At 47.4% G+C, this 19,565-nt stretch overlaps 2 protein-coding genes across 3 annotated transcripts in view; one reads left to right on the top strand and one right to left on the bottom strand.

Moving 5' to 3' along the window:
* The window catches only part of PDE6C (phosphodiesterase 6C), a 70,769-nt gene extending 65,249 nt beyond the window's left edge, over positions 1-5,520 (bottom strand). The window contains 1 exon segment of the mRNA NM_001375586.2: positions 4,853-5,520. Coding sequence (NP_001362515.1) covers positions 4,853-5,326 — 474 coding nt within the window. The 5' untranslated portion in view covers positions 5,327-5,520.
* Positions 5,521-12,738: 7,218 nt separating this feature from the next.
* RBP4 (retinol binding protein 4) overlaps positions 12,739-19,565 on the top strand; it is a 7,269-nt gene continuing 442 nt past the window's right edge. The window contains exons 1-5 of one of the 2 annotated variants that reach the window (XM_021072103.2): positions 12,739-13,105; positions 13,488-13,616; positions 13,712-13,848; positions 14,015-14,121; positions 18,036-18,248. In XM_021072103.2, coding sequence (XP_020927762.1) covers positions 13,506-13,616; positions 13,712-13,848; positions 14,015-14,121; positions 18,036-18,248 — 568 coding nt within the window. In that variant the 5' untranslated portion in view covers positions 12,739-13,105; positions 13,488-13,505. 2 annotated transcript variants of the gene reach the window in all.

Raw genomic sequence — 19,565 nt, 5'->3', positions numbered from 1 at the left:
AAAATAGTCCACTGGTGCGTGCCTTCCGGGCCAGAATTTCCAACCGAGAACAAGGGCTGCTTGGACAATAGACCTCACAGCTCCCACCAGAGCAGGAGACCTGGGCTGTGCCTCAGAATCATCTGCAGATTAATGCAGATTCACAGACTCAAAGCAGACCCACCAAATGCTAATTTCCTAATGTGGGATCTGTCTTCACCAGGAATCTATACTTTAAGTACATCAATCAGTTCTGTGGAGGAGCCTTAGAAATGTGAGATGCTAAGGGAGTCAGATGCAGCCCTTGACCCCAGATGGCTTTCATACCTTCCGGAAACCACACAAATCAAATATTTCATATGCATCGCCTAATGGTGAAGAAGATTCTGAAGTCAGACTTCCTTGGCTGAAACCAGGCCCCAATTTGCTAGCTGTGAGACCCTGGGCATACTACTTACCCTCTGCATCCTCGTTTTTTAATCTAAAAATAAGGACTCTAATATTATCTACTGTCTAGGGTCCCTGATGTGAAGAGAGAATAACATCATGTGGGCAGAGCACTTAGAAAAGAGTTGGCCACATAGTAGTTGCTCAATAAATACTGGGAAGAGAAACCTGGGACTTTGGAGACTTCCCTGGATGAGAAGTCTTTGTTTCTGCAATTATCATTTTGCTCCTACTTCTAGCTTTTCCAATCAATTCTAATCACTGAAGAAATTAAATGCTCCTAGCTGATGTAGGACTCTGATGCCCAGGAGCAAGCTTACTCCTGAGGGCCAGCTCTCTACCCCATGCCATCAAGAGCCATATTTCTTTCCTAACTACTTTTTTTTTTTGGCAGCACCTATGGCAGGTGGAAATTCCCAAGCTAGGGACTGATTCCAAGCCACAGCAGCGACAAGGCTGGAACCTTAACTGCTAGGCCACCAGGGAACCCCATTTCCTAACTCCTTTTTTTGTTTTGTTTTTCCTAACTACTTTTTCTGTGACTTCTCTCTGCCTCCTGTAGCATTTTCATCCTTAGACCAGAATTTCTCCAAACTTTGTGAGCTTCTTTCTCTTAATCCACTGCTAGCCCAGGCCAGCTTGCTGCCCATTTCGCTCCTAACCTATCATCCATTACAGATTCAATCACTGTCATTTACATGGTGATTCTGGGCACTAAAGGAGTAACCCAGATGCCCCAAACATGCACCGTGGATGGAGTCAGACAGCACCTCTTCGCAAACACATTTCACTCTGCCTGCTTCAAAACTCGAGGCTATTTAATTCTAGATTCGAAACATAAGGAAATGTTCTTACATTCAATTGGCTGTCTTGAGAAAATAATAAGTTTCGAAATGTAATGCTTGAGACCAGTCGCCTGTCTCCTTGCATGGCCCTGCAATAAACTTTTGTCTGCTCCAAAAAAAAAAAAAAAAAGAAAAATTCAATGCTTTCTTATCATTGTATCTACAAATCCTTGATACAACCATCCATCAAATTACAGGGGAGGGGAGGGAAGGGTTTCCGGTTTTTTATTTTCACTGGTTCAAATCCTTGGTGAAGTTTCTTCGAGTAAATCTTGTATTTTTCAGAGTCACAAACCCCCTTTGAGAGTCCTTCTTCGAAGAAGCCAATGAAGGCAATTGGGAACACTGTTTAGAAGGGCAGGCTGTCTGGACCCCTCATCCCATTTTAGCATCATTAAATTCTGATTAAACATCTTAAGATTGGGAGTCAGAAACAGAGGAGGGAGGAAAATGAGCTCTAAGTACCCTGTTAATTATTGAAAACTTAGGATTTTCCCATTGCTTTCTTTTAAACCACAATCAGGAGAACCACCCATAGAGTTAATCACCAGCTTTCCCAATAGAATAAGAAATGATTAACTTGAGGAGGATATGTCTCAGTTTCCTGTTATTAAGTTTCCCTGCCTTTAACCTGTTTTAAAAACAAGCAATAATCATTGACCCGGTTTTGGCCACTTACACCCAGCCCCCAGCTCCTCTTGGCATTAAAATAATATTGTCGTAGCTGTCATTGATAGAGCACCTACTAGAAGTCGGGCACTTTGTGTACGTTTAATCTGTACATGTGGTCACTTCTGTTCCTCAGGTGCAGAAACATAACCCGTCATGCAGTTATCCGGTCTCAGACCTGGATCTGCGCCCAGGTCATCTGATGCCAAAGCTCTCACCCGACACCATGTGGCTTCCTTGTTGCCAAGGCTGGGGACATCCAGTTCTGCCTCTTCATCTATGTGTGAGAAGTCCTTCCCTCCCCACGCCCACCTGGCCAACCAGAGAGGAGCCGTGTGTGCTCAGTGCTGTGGCAGAAGAGGGAGGCCTCGAAAGACCTGGGTTATGATCCCCTAGACCCACCACTTCCTGCCCGGTTGACCTTGAGAAGAGTCTCACATACACAGGATGGTAATAAAAATATGGTCCTTGCCCCTGCATAGGGTCTTTGCCAGAATCAAATGAGATAAAGAATGAGAGAAATCTTCACAAAGTGTCAAAGGCAATAAAAAGGTGAAGCATTCATAGAAATACCATTTAAAACATTGGTTTCGAGCTCCTTTCTCTGCAGATTTTTCTGGAATGATGTAAGTACAGCGAACATGCAGAGCTGTAACATAGGGTGAAGATGGAAAGAGTGCTGGACACAGAGTGAGGAGGCCTTGTCCTCTCCAGCCTTTCTCAGTCCCTGACCAGACCACAGACTCTGGGAGAGACAAGGCCCCCCACGACCTCAACTCCCTGTCTGCCCAAGGGAAGAGTTAAACTGAGGACCCCAGCAGAAGAGTTAGTTAAACTAAGGACCCCAGCAGCCCTTTCCCTCTAGTCATCCACAGTTGATTTGAAATCCATTTCCTCCTCTTGCATCTGCTCACCCAACAGACAAGGAGTTTTCAACATTGACTGCATATTAGAATCACCGGGGGAGCTTTTAAAACCTACTTCTGGCTGCATCCCAGCCTCTGAGAGTCTGGTGTAACTGGTCTATTGGGAGTCTCACGCACCTGCATTTTTCAAAGAGCTCCCAGTTTGATTTTAATGTGCGAACAGAGATGAAAAGCACCATTCTTGGAGGAAAAACAAAAATGTGTAGAAGCAGTAGAAATGGAAAGCACAGGAGGCCTTTGTCCCTCCTTGCAGCTCAGGAGGGTAAGGGTGTCTGTCTTTACACGTCCTCAGGAAAGGGGAGATCAGAGAGACATCACTCTCCCCTCTTCCATTTACTGCCCTGTCCATGGGGTCAGGGGTAGGGGAGGGAGGGGCACCTATCAGGGAGAGCAACAGACTCAGGCCACCCAATCTCTTAGGCAGCTCCATTCTGTCCTTCTGTCCTCAGCATGGAGCACTGAGCTCGCTAATTAATAAAGGAGCACAGTAGAAGTCATTTTATCCAGCTTTTCTCTTAAGAAACTCTTTTTAGGAAAAAAACCTTGCATATCGCTTTTTAAAGTTTGCTGTCCTAGTCATTTTGGAGATGGCCTCAGTCAGAGGCTGGCCAGAAGCGTATTCCTGTGAGAAAACCCAGGGGTGAGGGCATAGCTTCCTGGCCAGGGGTCTGAGCACTCTGCCTTAAGGGCCCACCTCAGTTTAGTCTCTGGAAGCAGCTGCAGTTGGCCTCAGAATCCTACTCAAACAAGCCTGAATGCACTACAGGGAGGGACCGGAAAGACTGGGGACTCTCTGGTGCCCAAAGGCAACCATTGCTCCTCCGGGGGCTGTCCTGTAGCTGTTTGCCGAGTGTTGCTAATGTTTGACAACTTCTGTGCCTTCTGGATCCAGGCACCCCCTCCCCGCCTGGCTGTAATCAGCTTCAGGAGGGGATTATCCTCCCCACCCCCATCCCCACCCCACCAGCTGCCCCCTCCACCAGCCGGCAATAAACCTCTACAGAGAAAGCATCTCAGGGGCTGCTCCGCATCAATTCTGTTCCATCATCATCTAATTCTCCCCTTTTGTTAAAAGCAAATCAAAATGACGGGACTCAGGTGTAGGAAAAGGGCTGGCAGAGAAAGGCCAGGATGGGACCTTTGGTGATGGCTGAGGGGAAGGATTATGGGTGATTTGCATTTCCTCCTTTTTGTTTGTGTGAACTTTGTAATTTTTTTGCGATGAATAAGCACTGCGGTACTACACAGAAAGTTATTTTTTCTGCTTTTAAAAGAGCATAATAATGTGTGAACTCTACGATCAGTCTTCGGGAGGGTCCAAAGGTCCTATTTACAGGATTGGAAATTCTTGATAGATCTGAGCTATGAGTGGTTGAGCTGGCCAATGGTACTTAGTCATCACCTAAACTCACATTTGCAATGACCCAGATGAGAACATCTGAGCGTTCCAAGGGTGTCATTCTCCCTTTTGCGCATTTGGTCTGTAGGTGAGAGAATAATTCACAAGCCAATTCATTCCAAAGACCTGAGTGTCTTCAAAGGATTGTGGGTGAGAGGCGTGGAGAGCGGTTCAGGGGCTTTGGCATCTGGCGTGTTGGCTGATCTCACCAGTGGGTGGCCAGCTTTGCCCTGTTGGTCAGGACAGTGCCCAGAGCACAGAGGAGGTGTGAGGGAGCAGATGTGGACTGCACCAGGCTCAGGTAAGGCTGCCCAATAAAATGCCCAACATTCCATGGGACACAAACTAAAACATTACCATTGATTATCTAAAATTCAGATGGAACTGGGCATCTTGTAATTTTATTTGCTAAATCTGGCAACCCTGACCTGGAGGTTCCTCTTCCTCACCCTGCCACCCCCCGCCCCAGGTTATAACCAAATCAACAGCCCAAGGGTGGCCCCTGGACCCAGTTCTCTTTACCAGTGTTCCTTCCCAACCCCGCCAAGACCTCATTTCCGCTCCACTGTCATCATCAGCCCACGTACCTTTTTCACATCTGGGACATTAAAGGTTTTCTTCGTGTGAGCCACCCAGCCCACTATCCCGACATCCAACGGAAACACAGCTTCTCTGTCGGGGACCACCAGGTTGTCCTCAAACTTGGAAGTGGGGGTGACATCGAGCAGCTTGGAGGCCACCTCGGGCGTGCCGTTGCGGGCCCGGCACAAGAACATGCTGCAGCGGTCGGCCTGCAGCAGCTGCGCCAGCCTCTGCAGGGCCCGGTGCACCGCCAGCTCAGCGCTGCCCGCCTCCTCGCGCAGGATCCCCAGCAACTCCAGGCACACGGCCGCCTCCTCCGCCAGCGTCAGGCCGGGGAAGGATGCGCTGGCCTGCGCCCCGCCGGGCTGCGAGCTTTCTCCCCCCGCCTCCACCCGCAGCTTCTTGTCAAAGTACTCCTTGGCAAACTGAGGGTTGTCCTCCAGGTATTTCTCTACCGACTCTTGGCTGATCTCACCCATGGCGCGGCTTCTGCTGCCGTGTTCAGAAAGGAAGCCCCTCAGAGCACCACCAGAGGCAGAGCGCCAAGAAGGCGATGCATCTTGGTCCCAGTTACCCGGAGAGCCCCAAGGGGCTCCTCACAGGACACCCAAAGGCCGAACAGAAAGGTTGTTGAGCAGAGCTTTCAAACGGCCTGTAACTCTTGGGATGTGACAGAAGGTCCTGGCTTAGAGTGGGCTTCAGGAAGCATGGGATTAAAGAGTTCTTCAGGACACGAAATCCCTAAGCATTATTAGCTCATAAGTCCTCTGAGAATCCGCAGAGGATCTTAGTCTGCCAGCCAAGTGGCAAGTCAAAATAACCATTCCAGAAAAATACCTGAACCTTGACTGCTGTCGGCAGCAGGAAGAAACATCCATGTATCCATTAATTATATTACATTAGCATCCATTGAAAATATGACTTGTTCTTTCATGATAGCTCTATGAAGTGAAACTATGTCAACCTTGGAAATGTCTGTTTATTTGGCAACTTTAATGAACATTTGGGAGAGACGGGAAGGGTTTAGCAGCCATGCAGCAGGACACTGAATATTAATCTTTTCTTTTTAAAAGTTTTATTTAAAAAAGTTTTATCAAAGTATAGTTGATTTACAACGTTCTGATCATTTCTGCTATATAATCTTTCCTTTTCTTAAAAGTCCTATGATTAGCTAGATTGCTTGGCTGACTCTTTCTCTAAAACCCTCACCTCTCCATTCCCCTCATTTAAAAACTTGGCCTCAGAGATGTTTTAAAGGAACAAATCTTGGGCTTATACTTGGGAGCTGAACATGGAAAAATATTTGTCCATGATTCAAGCCTCATCAAATCACAACTAATACAATACTTGTCAAAAGACATGATCGTAAAAGGCAACCCATGCAGCTGCTAACTGGGTTTTCCTGCTAAGCATATTAATTTGGATTTTGTTTTCAATAGTAGCAGCCAAACCTCATGCTTTTTTTGTTCCAAGGTACGGTCAGTTGAATCTACTGGATAATAGCTGTCTTGTCTGTTGCTAGGATCCTTCACGTGTTGGGGGCTTCTGGCATGGAAAGACCACTTACCCCTATTTACTTTTGTTTAATGTTCGGGTTTTTAGGCTTTTACATTGATTAAGCACATTTCCCCAAATATTTAAACACAATTATGCAACTAATAAGTCAAACTACACATTTCATGAACCAATTTCCTTGAATAGTTAAAAAGGTGATTTCAAATTTAGTTAAGTTCTTTTAAGCATTTCAGTAAAGCTACAAACCTTATATGACACATTTTCTTGAAAGAAAATATACATAACATGTTACAGGGACTCTAAAATTTATTGTTACACCCACATTTAAGCCCACTTCAAAAATAGCAAGGCTCAGTGGGTTAAGAATTCAACTGCAGGGGCTCAGGTTGCTGCAAAGGCGTGGGTTCAATCCCTGTCCAGTGCAGTGGGTTAAAGGATCTTGCATAGGTCTCAGCTGCAGCTCAACTCAATCCCTGGCCTGAGAACTTCCACATGCCAAGAGTACGGCCATAAAATAAAATAATTTTTAAAAATTAGTAAGGATGTGGTTTTCACTTACTTCTCTAGATTTTAAGCTTATCTCTCTAGAGTGATAATGGTCTTAGTAGAAAATAAAAAGAGATTTATTGAAGTTGTAGGGACTAGGTCAGGAAATGAGAGGTTCCTGATGGTTCCCGTGGTTTTCCCAGGGGAACAAAACTCACACTGGTATTTACTGAGCCTTGTCCCTTCCTATGGTTGAGTCTACTTGCTCCCTCAAAGGATCTTGCCAAGCACATACCCTTTCTTGCACCTCCCTCTGTCACACCCAGGTCCAGTCTCAGGATGGTCCTCCTCGGATTACCATTTACCTTATAACATCCTATTAACATCTCATTATAAATCGAGTACTGCAGAGGTTTAGATCCTAAGAGAAAGGAGCTGAGTCAGCTAAGTCACTCCGATGGGCCCAGCATCCATCTTTGAACAGAGCTGCAGACACTCCCTGGTTGGTTTGTGTGATGACTGTGCTGTTCCTACTTCTTCCAAGAAGCATGTGTGTGCTTACAGTTCCCTGCTGCTGTCCCTCCCTCTTTACACACACAGAGAAAAGCACACGTCTGCATCCCGTAGAAATGCCCACATAAGTTAACATCACTCCACTTATGAAAATGAAATTTAATTTTAAACTGAAGCATGTTCTATCATAGTCCTCATTCTTTTGTTCTGATGACTTCTTCTAGTTTCATTCATTTGCACATTCTTTCAGCACATGTCTGTGGATGGTCCATTATAAGCAAGACATCATACTAGCTCCTGGGGTAGGGACTCCAAGTTTCCCTTTTTCCGATACTCCTCTCCTCCTAGTTATATGGGAAGATTCCTCTCTGCCCTCTTCCAGCCATAGGGCCATGTGACTAATTTTGGCCTACGTGTTGTGAACATAAATGTCTCTTCCAGGTAGGAGCAATCAATTGACACTATGAGCCCCTCCAGGTCCCTCATTGCCATGTCAGTTGCAGATGGAGGGGTCTTATGAATTCCTGAGTGTGGATGTCATTGGAACAGAGGCTCCTTGCTGACCTGAGATGGACATCTAGCATGAGGGAGAAATAAATCTTTCTTGTGTTCAGCCTCTGAGATATGAGGGTTGTCTGTTACTGCAGCATAACCAAGTCAGTCCTAACTGTTACACTTCTATTGCAGGGAATGCGGGGGATGAAAAAAGCTTGGTCCCAGCTTTACAAGCACTTGTGGCACAGGAGGGGAGATAAGACTAGAACCTAAAAGGTCATGAAGGATAGAAGAGAATAGCATAAAAGCCAGAAGTGAGGGACATACACAACTATGGGACTTCATGTGATATGGATATGGATCCATATCTATAGTGGGTAGAGATGGAGGAGAAATTGAGTGTGTTCCATGTGGTGATAACAGCAGAAGCAATAGCATGGGGTGTAGAGTAACGGAGGACTAGTGAAAGATGAATCTAGAAAGGTAGGCTGGGCCCAGATCACAGGGCCTCAAAGGCTAGACTGAAGATTTTGAACCCTGGGAAATCTGGGGAATGACATTATTATGGTTCTTCTCTACAAACTTAATCTGGGAGCGCTTAGAAAGAAGAATTAGAGAAAAAAATACTGGACCTCAGGATACAGACTAAGAAGCCATATTGCATTTGGTTCATTATTAAATACCCTAAGAATGTGTACAGGCCTTTTTTTTTGGGGGGGGGGGGCCACACAGCATATGGAAATTCCCAGGCTAGGGGTCGAACTGGAGCTGTAGCTGCAGGATCCGAGCCACGTTCTACAACCTACACCACAGCTCATGGCAGCGCCAGATCCTTTAACCCACTGAGCAAGGCCAGGGATGGAACTCGTGTCTTCATGCATGCTAGTTGGATTCGTTTCCTCTGCAACATATATGGGAACTCCCTATATAAAGGCTTTGACCCTACAATTCTGCTGTATGAATTTATCTTACAGAAATAATTAAGAGTGTATATGATTAATGTAGTTACAGAGACATTCATCAATGATTATAAAAGAACAAGATTAGAAATAGCCTAGATATTCAATAATAGGAGGTTAAGTAAATGGCATTATAGTCATACAATAGGAAACTATTAATAATCCTATTGTAAAAGTCTATTGATCTGAAAGATTTTATGATGTGCAGTAAACTGCATGATATATTGCAGTACAATTCCACATACACAGACATATACAGAGATGTAAATACCAAAATGTTAATAATGATTATTTCAAAGTGGTGGGGTTTATCACAGCAATTTTTTCTTCTCTTTTGCTTAAATGATTTTTCTAAAATATCTAAAGAAAATCATTCATTCATAAACATAGTTTTTAAAGGCTCTTCTTTCAGGCTGTGGGTGAGGGTGCTTGAGAATGAAGAATGAAGGGACAAATGTGAAATAATTTCAGGCAAGAATTGACAGGATGAGGCAAATGATGACTTAGAAAAGGCAAGTGAGAAAGAGGGATGACGGCTGTCTACTTTGAGTACTGGATGACATTTTATAAAGACAAAGATTCTGCTGAAGGAAGTACTGGAAGCTGGCCTGTTAGTGCACACCCAAATACCTCTCTTCCTCTCCCATCCTTGACTAGGTCCCATCACCTACTTGCTCCTCTTCCTGGGGGTCGTCCTTGCAGAGTTTCTGGCCTGTGCTGACAAGACTTTGGTGTCTCTGTCCTAGGCACTGAAAAAACAAAATTTAAGAAACTATACATACTTTTTTGGCCTTTTGTATTTTTAGGGCTGCACCCACAGCATATGGAGGTTCCCAGGCTAGGGATCCAATCAAAGCTGCAGCTGCCAACCTACGCCACAGCCACAGCAACGTGGGATCTGAACCAAATCTGCGACCTACACCACAGCTTAGCAATACCGCATCCTTAACCCACTGAGCAAGGCCAGGGATCGAACCCCCAACCTCATGGTTCCTAGTCGGATTCATTTCTGCTGTGCCACAATGGGAACTCCAAAAAAAACTGTAATATTTTTTTAAATGACCAAAACAGGCCACTTAGAATGAAATTTTAACACGACGAAATAACTGTTGATTTTGTTAAACTTCTGTTTACTTTTTATGTCACCATTTCTCGTTCATTTCAAGTATAGATTTAAAAAAAAAAAAAAAAAAGACAGCATTAACCCATGGGAAGAATGAGGAAAAGGGCCAATATCTTAGATGTTACAGACATTGACAACCATTTATTTAGATAAACCGAAACAATAACTAAGCGGATGTGAAAACTCTACTACATTTACAGAGTATTTTTGGAAAGCTAAGCCACAGGTAGTGATAATAAAAAAGTTATCGGAAAAATGTATGATCTGTACCTGGCACCCTTCTAAGACCCTTACATGTATCATCTCACTTCAGTCTAACAATAACCTTATGACGTGGGTACTATAATTGTCTGTAATTTACAGGTGAGAAATTGAAGCATAAAGAGAAATTAAATAACGTGCTCAAGGTCACACAGCTAGTGATAGTGACCTATCCCAAACTACCAGCTTAAATAGGAATAAATTAAAAAGTGCACCCATGAGGGTACAAGACACCATACTAACTGCTTCAGGGGAATATACAAAGACTTTTTATTTAAGAAACGTAAAATCTAGACCTATAGCATAAAAGGTTAAACACCAATACAAGAGTTAAATTTAAAAAATCCAGGAATTCCCCTCCTTTTTTTGGCCACATGTGTGGCACACGGAAGTTCCTGAGCCAGGGATCAAACCCATGCCACAGCAGTTACAATGCTGGATCCTTAACCAGGGAACTCCCAGAATTCTTTTTAAAAGCATACAGGTGTAGGATTTCCTGACATGGCACAGCAGGTTAAGAATCTGGTGTTGCCACAGCTGTGGCATAAGTCACAGCTATAGCTCAGATTGGATCCCTGGCCTGGGGACTTCCATATGCCACAAGTGTGGCCAAAAAAAATGAAAAAAACAAAAAACAAAAAGCATACAGATGTAATAAAGAAGAGTTTGACTTCCTTAATCTTTCAGCTTAACAAGTTTACATTTTTCAGTAGTATATTATATTCATGGACACATGTAATATTTAATTGCATTATTGCTAAAATTTTCCACTGCAGTTAGCTGTTTTTACAGGAAATAAGGCTTATGTAACAGCCAAAAAAATATGCACATGAGATTGAGGCACTAACAAGAAACTAACAATATGCTAGATTAACCAAGGGCATTTTGGATCATTATACTGGACACACTCTTAGCCCTACCCTAGCCAAATTCTCTGTTCCTGCCACTATTTATCACCAGAAGACACCTCCTAAGGGCAAGGATGTTAGACACATCCTAGCAGCCAATTTCAAAGGGCCCTCTCACCTTACACATTTGCTTTCAGAGAGTCTTTGCCTGCATGTAATTGATGGGTATGACCAGGTATCTCGGAGGTAATTCAGTACATGGGAAGCATGTTATTTTCAACTAAATTAATGAAACTGATTGATGGCTTTGTAACCACTGAAGAAAATATTATTGAAAAATTTTGTTTGGTATAGCATGGGGAACTGTAGTCAATATTCTGTAATAAACCATAATGGATGAGTTCTTGCTGTGGTAGTGAGTATCTGTGGAGGTAGTGGTTTGATACCCCGCCCAGTGCAGTGAATGAAGGATCCAGCCTTGCTGCAGTTGTGGTGTTAGGTCGAAGCTCTGGCTCAGATTCAATCCCCAGCCCAGGAGGCATGGGAGAAGAAGTTCGAAGAACTCTACTTTGGAATGTCCAAGAGGGGAACCACGCATTGGAAAGGAGATAGGTACCCTGAAGTCCTTTCTACCTACAGTGCATAGATACTACCTACCATGTGTGTGGCCACACCCAGGGTCCCTGTAGGGGCGGCTGGAGAAGACCTTGTTTGAGCCATTTGGGATTATACACCCTGGGATAAAACTGACCTCACCTGAAGATCTCCTGGTTAGCAGGCAGGCCAAAAACAGGGCTTTCCCAGCAGGAAAGAGGGGGTAGTAAGGAGTTAATTGCATCATCACTGGTACACAAATGGAGAACTGGGTGAGAGGAAGGTGGAAAATGAAGCAGAGAACCAGGCCCAGGCTGAGAGATGGCCAAAGACTTACAGGACAGTGACAGAAGCCACAGGTGTTTTTGTTCCAGAGGCTCAGAAGCAACCCAAGACCATCAACTCCTTATTTCTCCATTTGGCAGTCACCCTTCTCTACCTCCACCCTCGCTCACTTCAGGTCTGGTGGCAGCAAAAGGGACCAAATTCATCTCCGTCTTTTTCAGTTTGGGCCATGGAGGCACAGCGATATTGTACGGAAGGAATCTCACAAAAAGATTCTATCACTGCTATATCCCTAATGCTCATTCAGTCCAAAGCTGAATGCTGTGATCAGATTAGAGGAACTCTTTTAACTCCGAATGGAGAGAGAAAACCATGGTCAGTGAATTGTGCCATGACTGGGTAAAATCACAGACCAAGTCACAGCATTTGGACTTAATTGACCATTGACGTTATAGAAGTTTGTTCACCTCCCCCTCTTGTCCACTCCGCAGCCAATTCACCTTAGCTGTTTTGAAAACAAAACAAAATTCCACTCTGGCTTTGAAATAAAATTGCAGGATTAACAATTGGTAGGTGTGTTTCAAAGCGGTTTGAGCGAAGTGCCACGGGGTAAGTAAGCGACCACCGAGGTTGCTAAAATATTTCCTGTCCTGACCACGTTTGCGTTTCTGGAGAATATTTAACAGGGAGGGTTTTAATGCTTCTAAAGATGTTGAAACTAAAGAACAAATATTGATCCAGAGGGCACCACAACTCCCCTGAAAGAGAGTAAAAGACAGTCTTTATAAAATGAAAAACTACTTGGCCGAAATAGTCCCAACCCCCTGCACAACCAGCTCTCAGAGGGCCGAGGGGCCAATTTGGCACGGCCGGGACCCGGGCAGCACTAACGCACCGGGCAGCATCGCAGGTTCCCTTCGCTCTGGGAGGCCACGGTCTTCCCGCCAGACCGACCTGAGCCTCCAGCCAGAGCAACTGGGCCTCGAGGCCACCCCAGGCCGCAGCTGGCGGCCGCTGGCACCGGTGCCGGGTAACTAGGCCAGAGCTGGTTCCCGCCGCTCGCCGCCGCCGGAGAGTTGGGCTCAGGCGAGGCCACCCCGCGCGGCAGCTCCACAAGCCCCGGGCGGCGCTGGAGGTGAGGCTCTCGCCCAAAGGGACCCTCCCAGCGCCCAGGCGGCGGTGAGTCAGGGCGCGTTATGCAAGTGCTGGCCCACGGGCCCCGGCGCCTCCCCCTCGGTCTTTCACCCCGCGCCGTTACGAAAGCGCGACCCCCTCCCCCCGGAGCTATAAAGAGGCCGGGCGGCCCCGCGGCGCGCTCGCTTCCCTTGCTCCACGCGCGCCTGGACCCGCGGCCACGCTTGCGCGCAGCTCCCGACGGTGAGCAGTGGCCTGGCGGGATGCGGGGCCGGGATGAGCGGGATCGGGGTACCGGGCCGGGCAGGGTGGGGGACCTGCAGCCCGCAGGATGGGGAGTTGGTGCGGGCGGGAATGGGTCTGGGGACCGGCAGTGGCGGGCCAGGTGGTCCGGCAGCCAGGCGCTCACCGCGAGCGGTTTCCCTAGGGCGGACTCCGGAGCAAGATGGAATGGGTTTGGGCGCTCGTGCTACTGGCGGCGCTGGGCAGCGCCCAGGCAGAGCGCGACTGCCGAGTGAGCAGCTTCCGAGTCAAAGAGAACTTCGACAAGGCTCGTGTAGGTATCAGCTTCCCGGATCCCCAGCATTCCCCTTTCCCGGCGGTAAGCCGGGCGCTCCGGGACATCAAACCCTGGTCTCCTCTCTTCCCCAGTTCTCCGGCACCTGGTACGCCATGGCCAAGAAGGACCCCGAGGGGCTCTTTCTGCAGGACAACATCGTCGCCGAATTCTCCGTGGACGAGAATGGCCACATGAGCGCCACGGCCAAGGGTCGAGTCCGTCTTTTAAAGTCAGTGGCATCTGGAGGGAGGGGAGAGGGACTGTGCTCTTTGTGCTGCAGGGTCCCCCGGGCTGAGCGCCCAACTCTGACTGGGGAGGGAAAGGAGAACCGCGGGTGGGATGGAGGGAAGACACCCTTTGCTTGGCCTGGCTCAGGATCCACCTGGCTTTTGCAGTAACTGGGACGTGTGCGCAGACATGGTGGGCACCTTTACAGACACCGAGGACCCTGCCAAGTTCAAGATGAAGTACTGGGGCGTAGCATCCTTCCTCCAGAAAGGAAGTGAGTAGTCAGCTCATTGGGACTGTGTTGGGGGATGGGAGGCACACCTCGCCAAATCGCTGGGTTTCTTCTCCAGCGACACCCTTCTGAAGGATGCTCTGTAAGTGGCTAGAACCCTCAGCATGGCTTGAGGCTGGCGGGGTCGGGCGGGGGAGGTTGGTGAAGTTGAGAATAGATCAGCCCCTTCATCACCCTACCCCCTCCCCCCAGCTCAAAAACCTGGCCCAAGCTCAAAAGGACCTTTGGGCTTGTCACGTGACCTCCTCCTGCCATTTACCCGCGCAGCAGCTCTGTCAGGGCGTGCAGCCTTTTCCATGCTTAGACCTCCCATCTCAAGTTCTAACTTACATTACTGTTCAACCCGATTTTGTATTTCCTCCATTTGTTTGGTCTGAATCCCTGAAATAGCTTGACTTCTAGGGGCTCCAGCAGAGGCTCAGAGCCTGCTTGTCCAAGGACGCTGAGCATTTGTGCACAGGCTTGGCTCACTCCCAGGTGCCCTACCTGCCAATACTGAGATTCTATGTCTGGATGACAGGGACCTCTTCTCTTTCTCCCAAGCCCCCCAAATTGTATGGGGGGCAGGGTGTTGAGGATTCTCGAAAGAGCACCCTAAAATCTGACCTGATGTAGATGTTTGAGAACGTACACGTGTACGTGCTCTATTTCTCCCCCATTTCTACTAAGTTTCAAACCTGGAGTCTTCTTGGTACCTAGAGAATAATGCAGCTGGGGGCGGGGGGCAGGGAGGGAGGGGCATATCATGGAATCTTAGAAAATGGAGAGTTAACCCTGTGAAGGGGGCTCAATATACAGATGAATAAGAAGATAGTGCTCAAGAGGCCACAAGAAGATAGTGCTCAAGACTTTCATAGCCTGTTGGGAGGTGATACATGAAAATGCTTAATAAGCACTCAACAGACATTAGCCATGACCATCATTGTTTGGGGCCCTCCCAAAAAGACCAAAGACTCTCCTTTGTCCATCTTCCAGATAAAGTCTATCGCTCAGCTAAAGGCATCGTTGTCTGGCTGATATAACAACACAGGCCTGACTGTCTACTGTAGTTTCTCTAAGACAAGGTCCCTAGACTGTCTACATTCAGACCAGCTGGGGTTCTTGTTAAAAATGAGATTTGCGGGCTCCAACCCAGACTTATTGAAACAGGAACTTTTGGGGTGAGGCCTCAGTCTGCATTTTGAGTGTGCTCCTTCTCACAGTAAAGCTTGAGAACCACTGTTTTAGGTCATTCAATCCAGAGTTGCTTGGCTTACTCCACTCACTTTGCCTTTGCCTGACTTCTGGGGGCAATGAGTTAAAAATAGCACCCTGCCCACCATCTGGCTCAGCTGGACTGTTAGACCTGAGAACCACAGGGAGCCTCTCACCTAGTTGTGTTGGTTTAAAGGGTTGGAGGACACAGGTATAGGGAGCTGAAGGGACACATCCCAGGCCCACCGCAGAGAGGAACAGATCTTCAGGATGTCCGGGTCCCTAGAGGCAGCTCCCTCTACCAAGGGTTTTCTTTGGTTTTTGGACTGGCACTCAAAACCTCTAAACCCACCTAGGTGGGTACAGTGCAGACATAGATATAGTGTAAGCCCATGCCCTGGGAGGGTAGAGGAGAATGGGAGCCATATGTCCACTGCCTTGATCACGCTCTCTCCCTAGCTCCTCTGCGTGCAGGTAGCCACTGTCCAAACAGGTTTGGGGTGTCTGGCTCTCCAGGGAGACCCACCCCACATGCTGGGAATGAGGAGGTTGGAGGACCAAGCTTGTTCTTCCCATCAGCCCCGAGAGGGTTCATCTCTTGTCTTAGAGGGAGACGCTGGTAAAGATTGCTAATGATTTAAATTCTTCATCTTTGAACTATTTAGCCAATAAGAACCTGGAGAGAAACCAAACCAATGCAGATTTTCTTTTAAAGTCAAGAAGGGTAGTCAGTTTTCCTAAAACCAGGCAGTGAAGTTTACTTCCTATGGCAGCATTCACATTCTCGCAACAATTCTGGGGAAAAAAAATTAAACCCAATTCTGGGCTTGTGGCTGCTCTGATCATGAATTGGGGCTCACATTTCAAAGGAGTGTCTGAGGGGTAGGCTGTGACTGACACAGTGAGCCCCATAACCAGGGAAGAAATGACTTCATTCAAAGAGGAAGAAGGCTTTGCCCAGATGCTTGGGAGCCTGTGAGGGGAGCCGGTGTTCAGGAGGACTTACCAGCAGGCAGCCCCAAGTATCCGTTCCTGACTATCTGCTGACCAACAGCGTGGCCACTGCTGTCAAACATCTAGGCGCCCCCTGCACCCGTGCCCCTGACCCCAGCCTCTGACATTCTCCCCTTGGGAAACCCTAGGAGGTTCAGGGGTAGCTGGCTCAGTTTTCCTTTTGGCAGGCCTGCCGTGAGCTGAAGAGGGGGCTCACCCCCCACCCCTGTGCAGCTTTCCTACAGGGCATGGGTTTGAGTGCCTCCTAGGTGGGCACTCTTGTGGGTCTCAGAGCCAAGGGGCACACCCAGAGGTGACCTAAGAGAGCATTAGCGATCTTCCTTACACCCTTAAAGCTCAGGGATCTGGGTTCCTCTGCATTCCTCCCGCTCTGTACATGACCCAGAGCAGAGATCATCCCTTGCTTCATGACCTAGATGTGAAAAGGAGACACAGAGGCTTTGGTTTCTTGTCCTCTGCCCACCCCACCCCCCACCCCCGCCGTTTACTTATTGCCTGGAGACGGTGTGGTATAGAGGCCAGGCGTGGGGACTCCAGAGTCAGAGGGCATCTCAGTTCTCTGCTACTCTTGGTGATCCTGGGTGAATTATTAATTTCTCTGGGCCTCCGTTTCCTCATCTGTAAAGTGGGGATGACATAGCCTGCTTTCAAGTCCGTGTGAGGAATAATTGAGAAAACATTCTTTCTAGCTCTGTGGAGGGTGTCTACACCGTGACTGACACGGAGTTAAGGGCTCAGAAAGTCCTGGTCATGGTTCTATGTCAACAGGAATGTTAAGTAGAAACGTGACACGTTTTACCAAATGCAAGGTATTTGGATAAACCCGAGCGGTGTTGTTTCTCCTGGGCCAACCTCTCACATACGTTCTTATTACCGTGGTTTCCCATCCTGCCTTTGTTGACGTTATTACCACCTTTGTTTACACTTACTCTTCATCCCCCTGGCTTACATCCCAGTCTTAGGAAGAAATATAAGCTAATGTCTTCACAGGTGCAGCTCTGCTTCTGTCAGAGGAGCTCTGAAGGGGACAAGCTCTAAGAGAACATCTGACGTGGGAGGCTGGGTGGGGACCTCTCGCCCCCAAGGCAGAACCTACCCTCTTGTGCCAGCCTGGAGAAGTGAGTCGGGTTACGAAGCTGGAATTAGGATGGAGCCAGGAAAGCTGTGACCCAGATCATCCAGTAGCCTGAGAGGCAGGAGGGCAGGGTGCGAGGATGGGAAGGAGTGATACAGGTCCATGCAGAAGAGACTCATCCTGAGGGCGGGGATAACGTAGTTCGGTGGCCACCAGTATCAGCCCCAAGGACACAAGTGTGTATTGTCAGAAGACGGAGAAGACAGCAGTAGAAAGGTCTATTCTGTGGTTCTCATGGGCCCACATTCTCAGTTGTTCCTTGGAAAAATACCATCTCACTTATTGTCAGGGAGAGAAAGAATCATTGATGTGAATGAGGTCGTACGCCCACACCCCACCGCACCCCAACCTCAGGACTTTTTTCTGTGAAAGACAAAATCCTTTCTCATTTTCTCAATGTCATCAGAGCTATCAGAATTCCCTGTGGTCTCCTGCTTCCTAACTCCTGAAACCAGTTGCGGGAAGTGGCTGTTTTCTGGGGCCTGGCGGTGAGTCTCCTTGACATCCGAGAGGCTGAGGGAGACGCAGTCGCCTTTGGCTTTCTGGCTTGCAGACGATGACCACTGGATCATCGACACGGACTATGACACCTACGCCGTGCAGTACTCCTGCCGCCTCCAGAACCTCGATGGCACCTGCGCCGACAGCTACTCCTTCGTGTTTGCCCGAGACCCCCACGGCTTCTCCCCAGAAGTGCAGAAAATTGTGAGGCAGAGGCAGGAGGAGCTGTGCCTGGCCAGGCAGTACCGGCTGATCACTCACAATGGTGAGTGGTGGGTGGGAGCAGGGCACTCGCTGTCCTCCCTGAGGGGGTCCCTGGGTCTGCATTCTGAGATGCATTCCACCTGCACGCAAGAGAAAACAGGGAGTCTTTGGAGCCCCCTCCTAGCTGAAGTCTTTGTCCATCTGGACTAGGTCTTTCAGAGGCCTTATCATAGGGCCGATGCAAGAGGAGTGGGCAAAAGCCTTTTTCCAAAACCCTGGCACTTTCAAGCAAGTAAAACTGCAGGGGACACCCTCTGTTACCCAGGCCGAGTCTGTGGTCACATGATTTTGCTCCTAACTGCACTGCCCCCAAACCCAGTTTGACTGAATTAATATTGTTTGGGGATTAAGTGGCCCCAGTAAACAGCTGAGCATCAAATGTGGCCATTTGTACAAAAACTTAAAGGCAGGCATCACCATAAGAAGTTCAAAAGAGTGATTTCAACAAATGCACCTTTTCTACTATGGAACTGCATAACCATTATATTGACTAGCTGGTTTTCCTCATTTACGTTCTTTGAGATCTCCCAGAACAACTATTGGATCTTTTTATAGATATCACCCTTGTCTGATCTTGATTTAAACACCAAAAACATTCTGGAGGAAAGTGCACATTTTATTTTGAAGTGACACTCACTCCCATGGGAAACAAAGTTTCAAAATCCAAATGGGGCAATGCTAAATTGTAGGGAAAAAAAGAGAACAAACCTAAACTTCTCTGAAGGTCTCCTAACCAGCTGACCCACACTACACCAAACAGATATGAACCCAGACCTAACACATAAATAAATATGATTTAGATGCTTCACGGGGTGAGGGGAGGGCAGCCTGAATGTAGGACCAGGTAAAGGATTTTACCCCAGGCAGGCAGGCTCCACATCCAGCCCTTTACCTGCATTATCTCAATCCTGGAGACACCTTATGACGTGGGTATTCTCATTATCCACATTCTATAGATGGGAAAACAGAGGCTAAGAAAGATTATGAAGGTTGCTCAAGATCTTCAAGAGATAGTTGAGTTGTTTGCAAACCAAGGTTTTTTGTGACTGAAGGCCCTTGTGGCACCACCCGCTGACATATGACACAGGACATGGTGAACAGTCCCTAAAACTGCTAACAGAGTAGCTGAGGTCAGACTGACCTAGCCCCTGCTTCCTGAAACAGGATGTACCCTCATCCCTTTGAAATGCAGTGAGGCAAATTTAAGACAAATAAAAAGAACACTCTATCATGCAATAGGTCTAATGCTCTTGGTCCCACTGCATTGCCCCCTGAGAAATTCAGAAGTTCAGAAAGGCTTGAGGACGTTTATGAATGA

Source organism: Sus scrofa, chromosome 14, assembly GCF_054392235.1.
Source record: "Sus scrofa isolate SSC_HxYL_T2T_F1_AM1 chromosome 14, Sscrofa_HxYL_maternal_Yorkshire_Landrace_v2.0, whole genome shotgun sequence".
In the NCBI taxonomy this organism is placed as follows: Eukaryota; Metazoa; Chordata; class Mammalia; order Artiodactyla; family Suidae; genus Sus; species Sus scrofa.
Note: the sequence above shows the minus strand (reverse complement) of the source record. Positions and strands in the feature narration are given on the sequence as shown.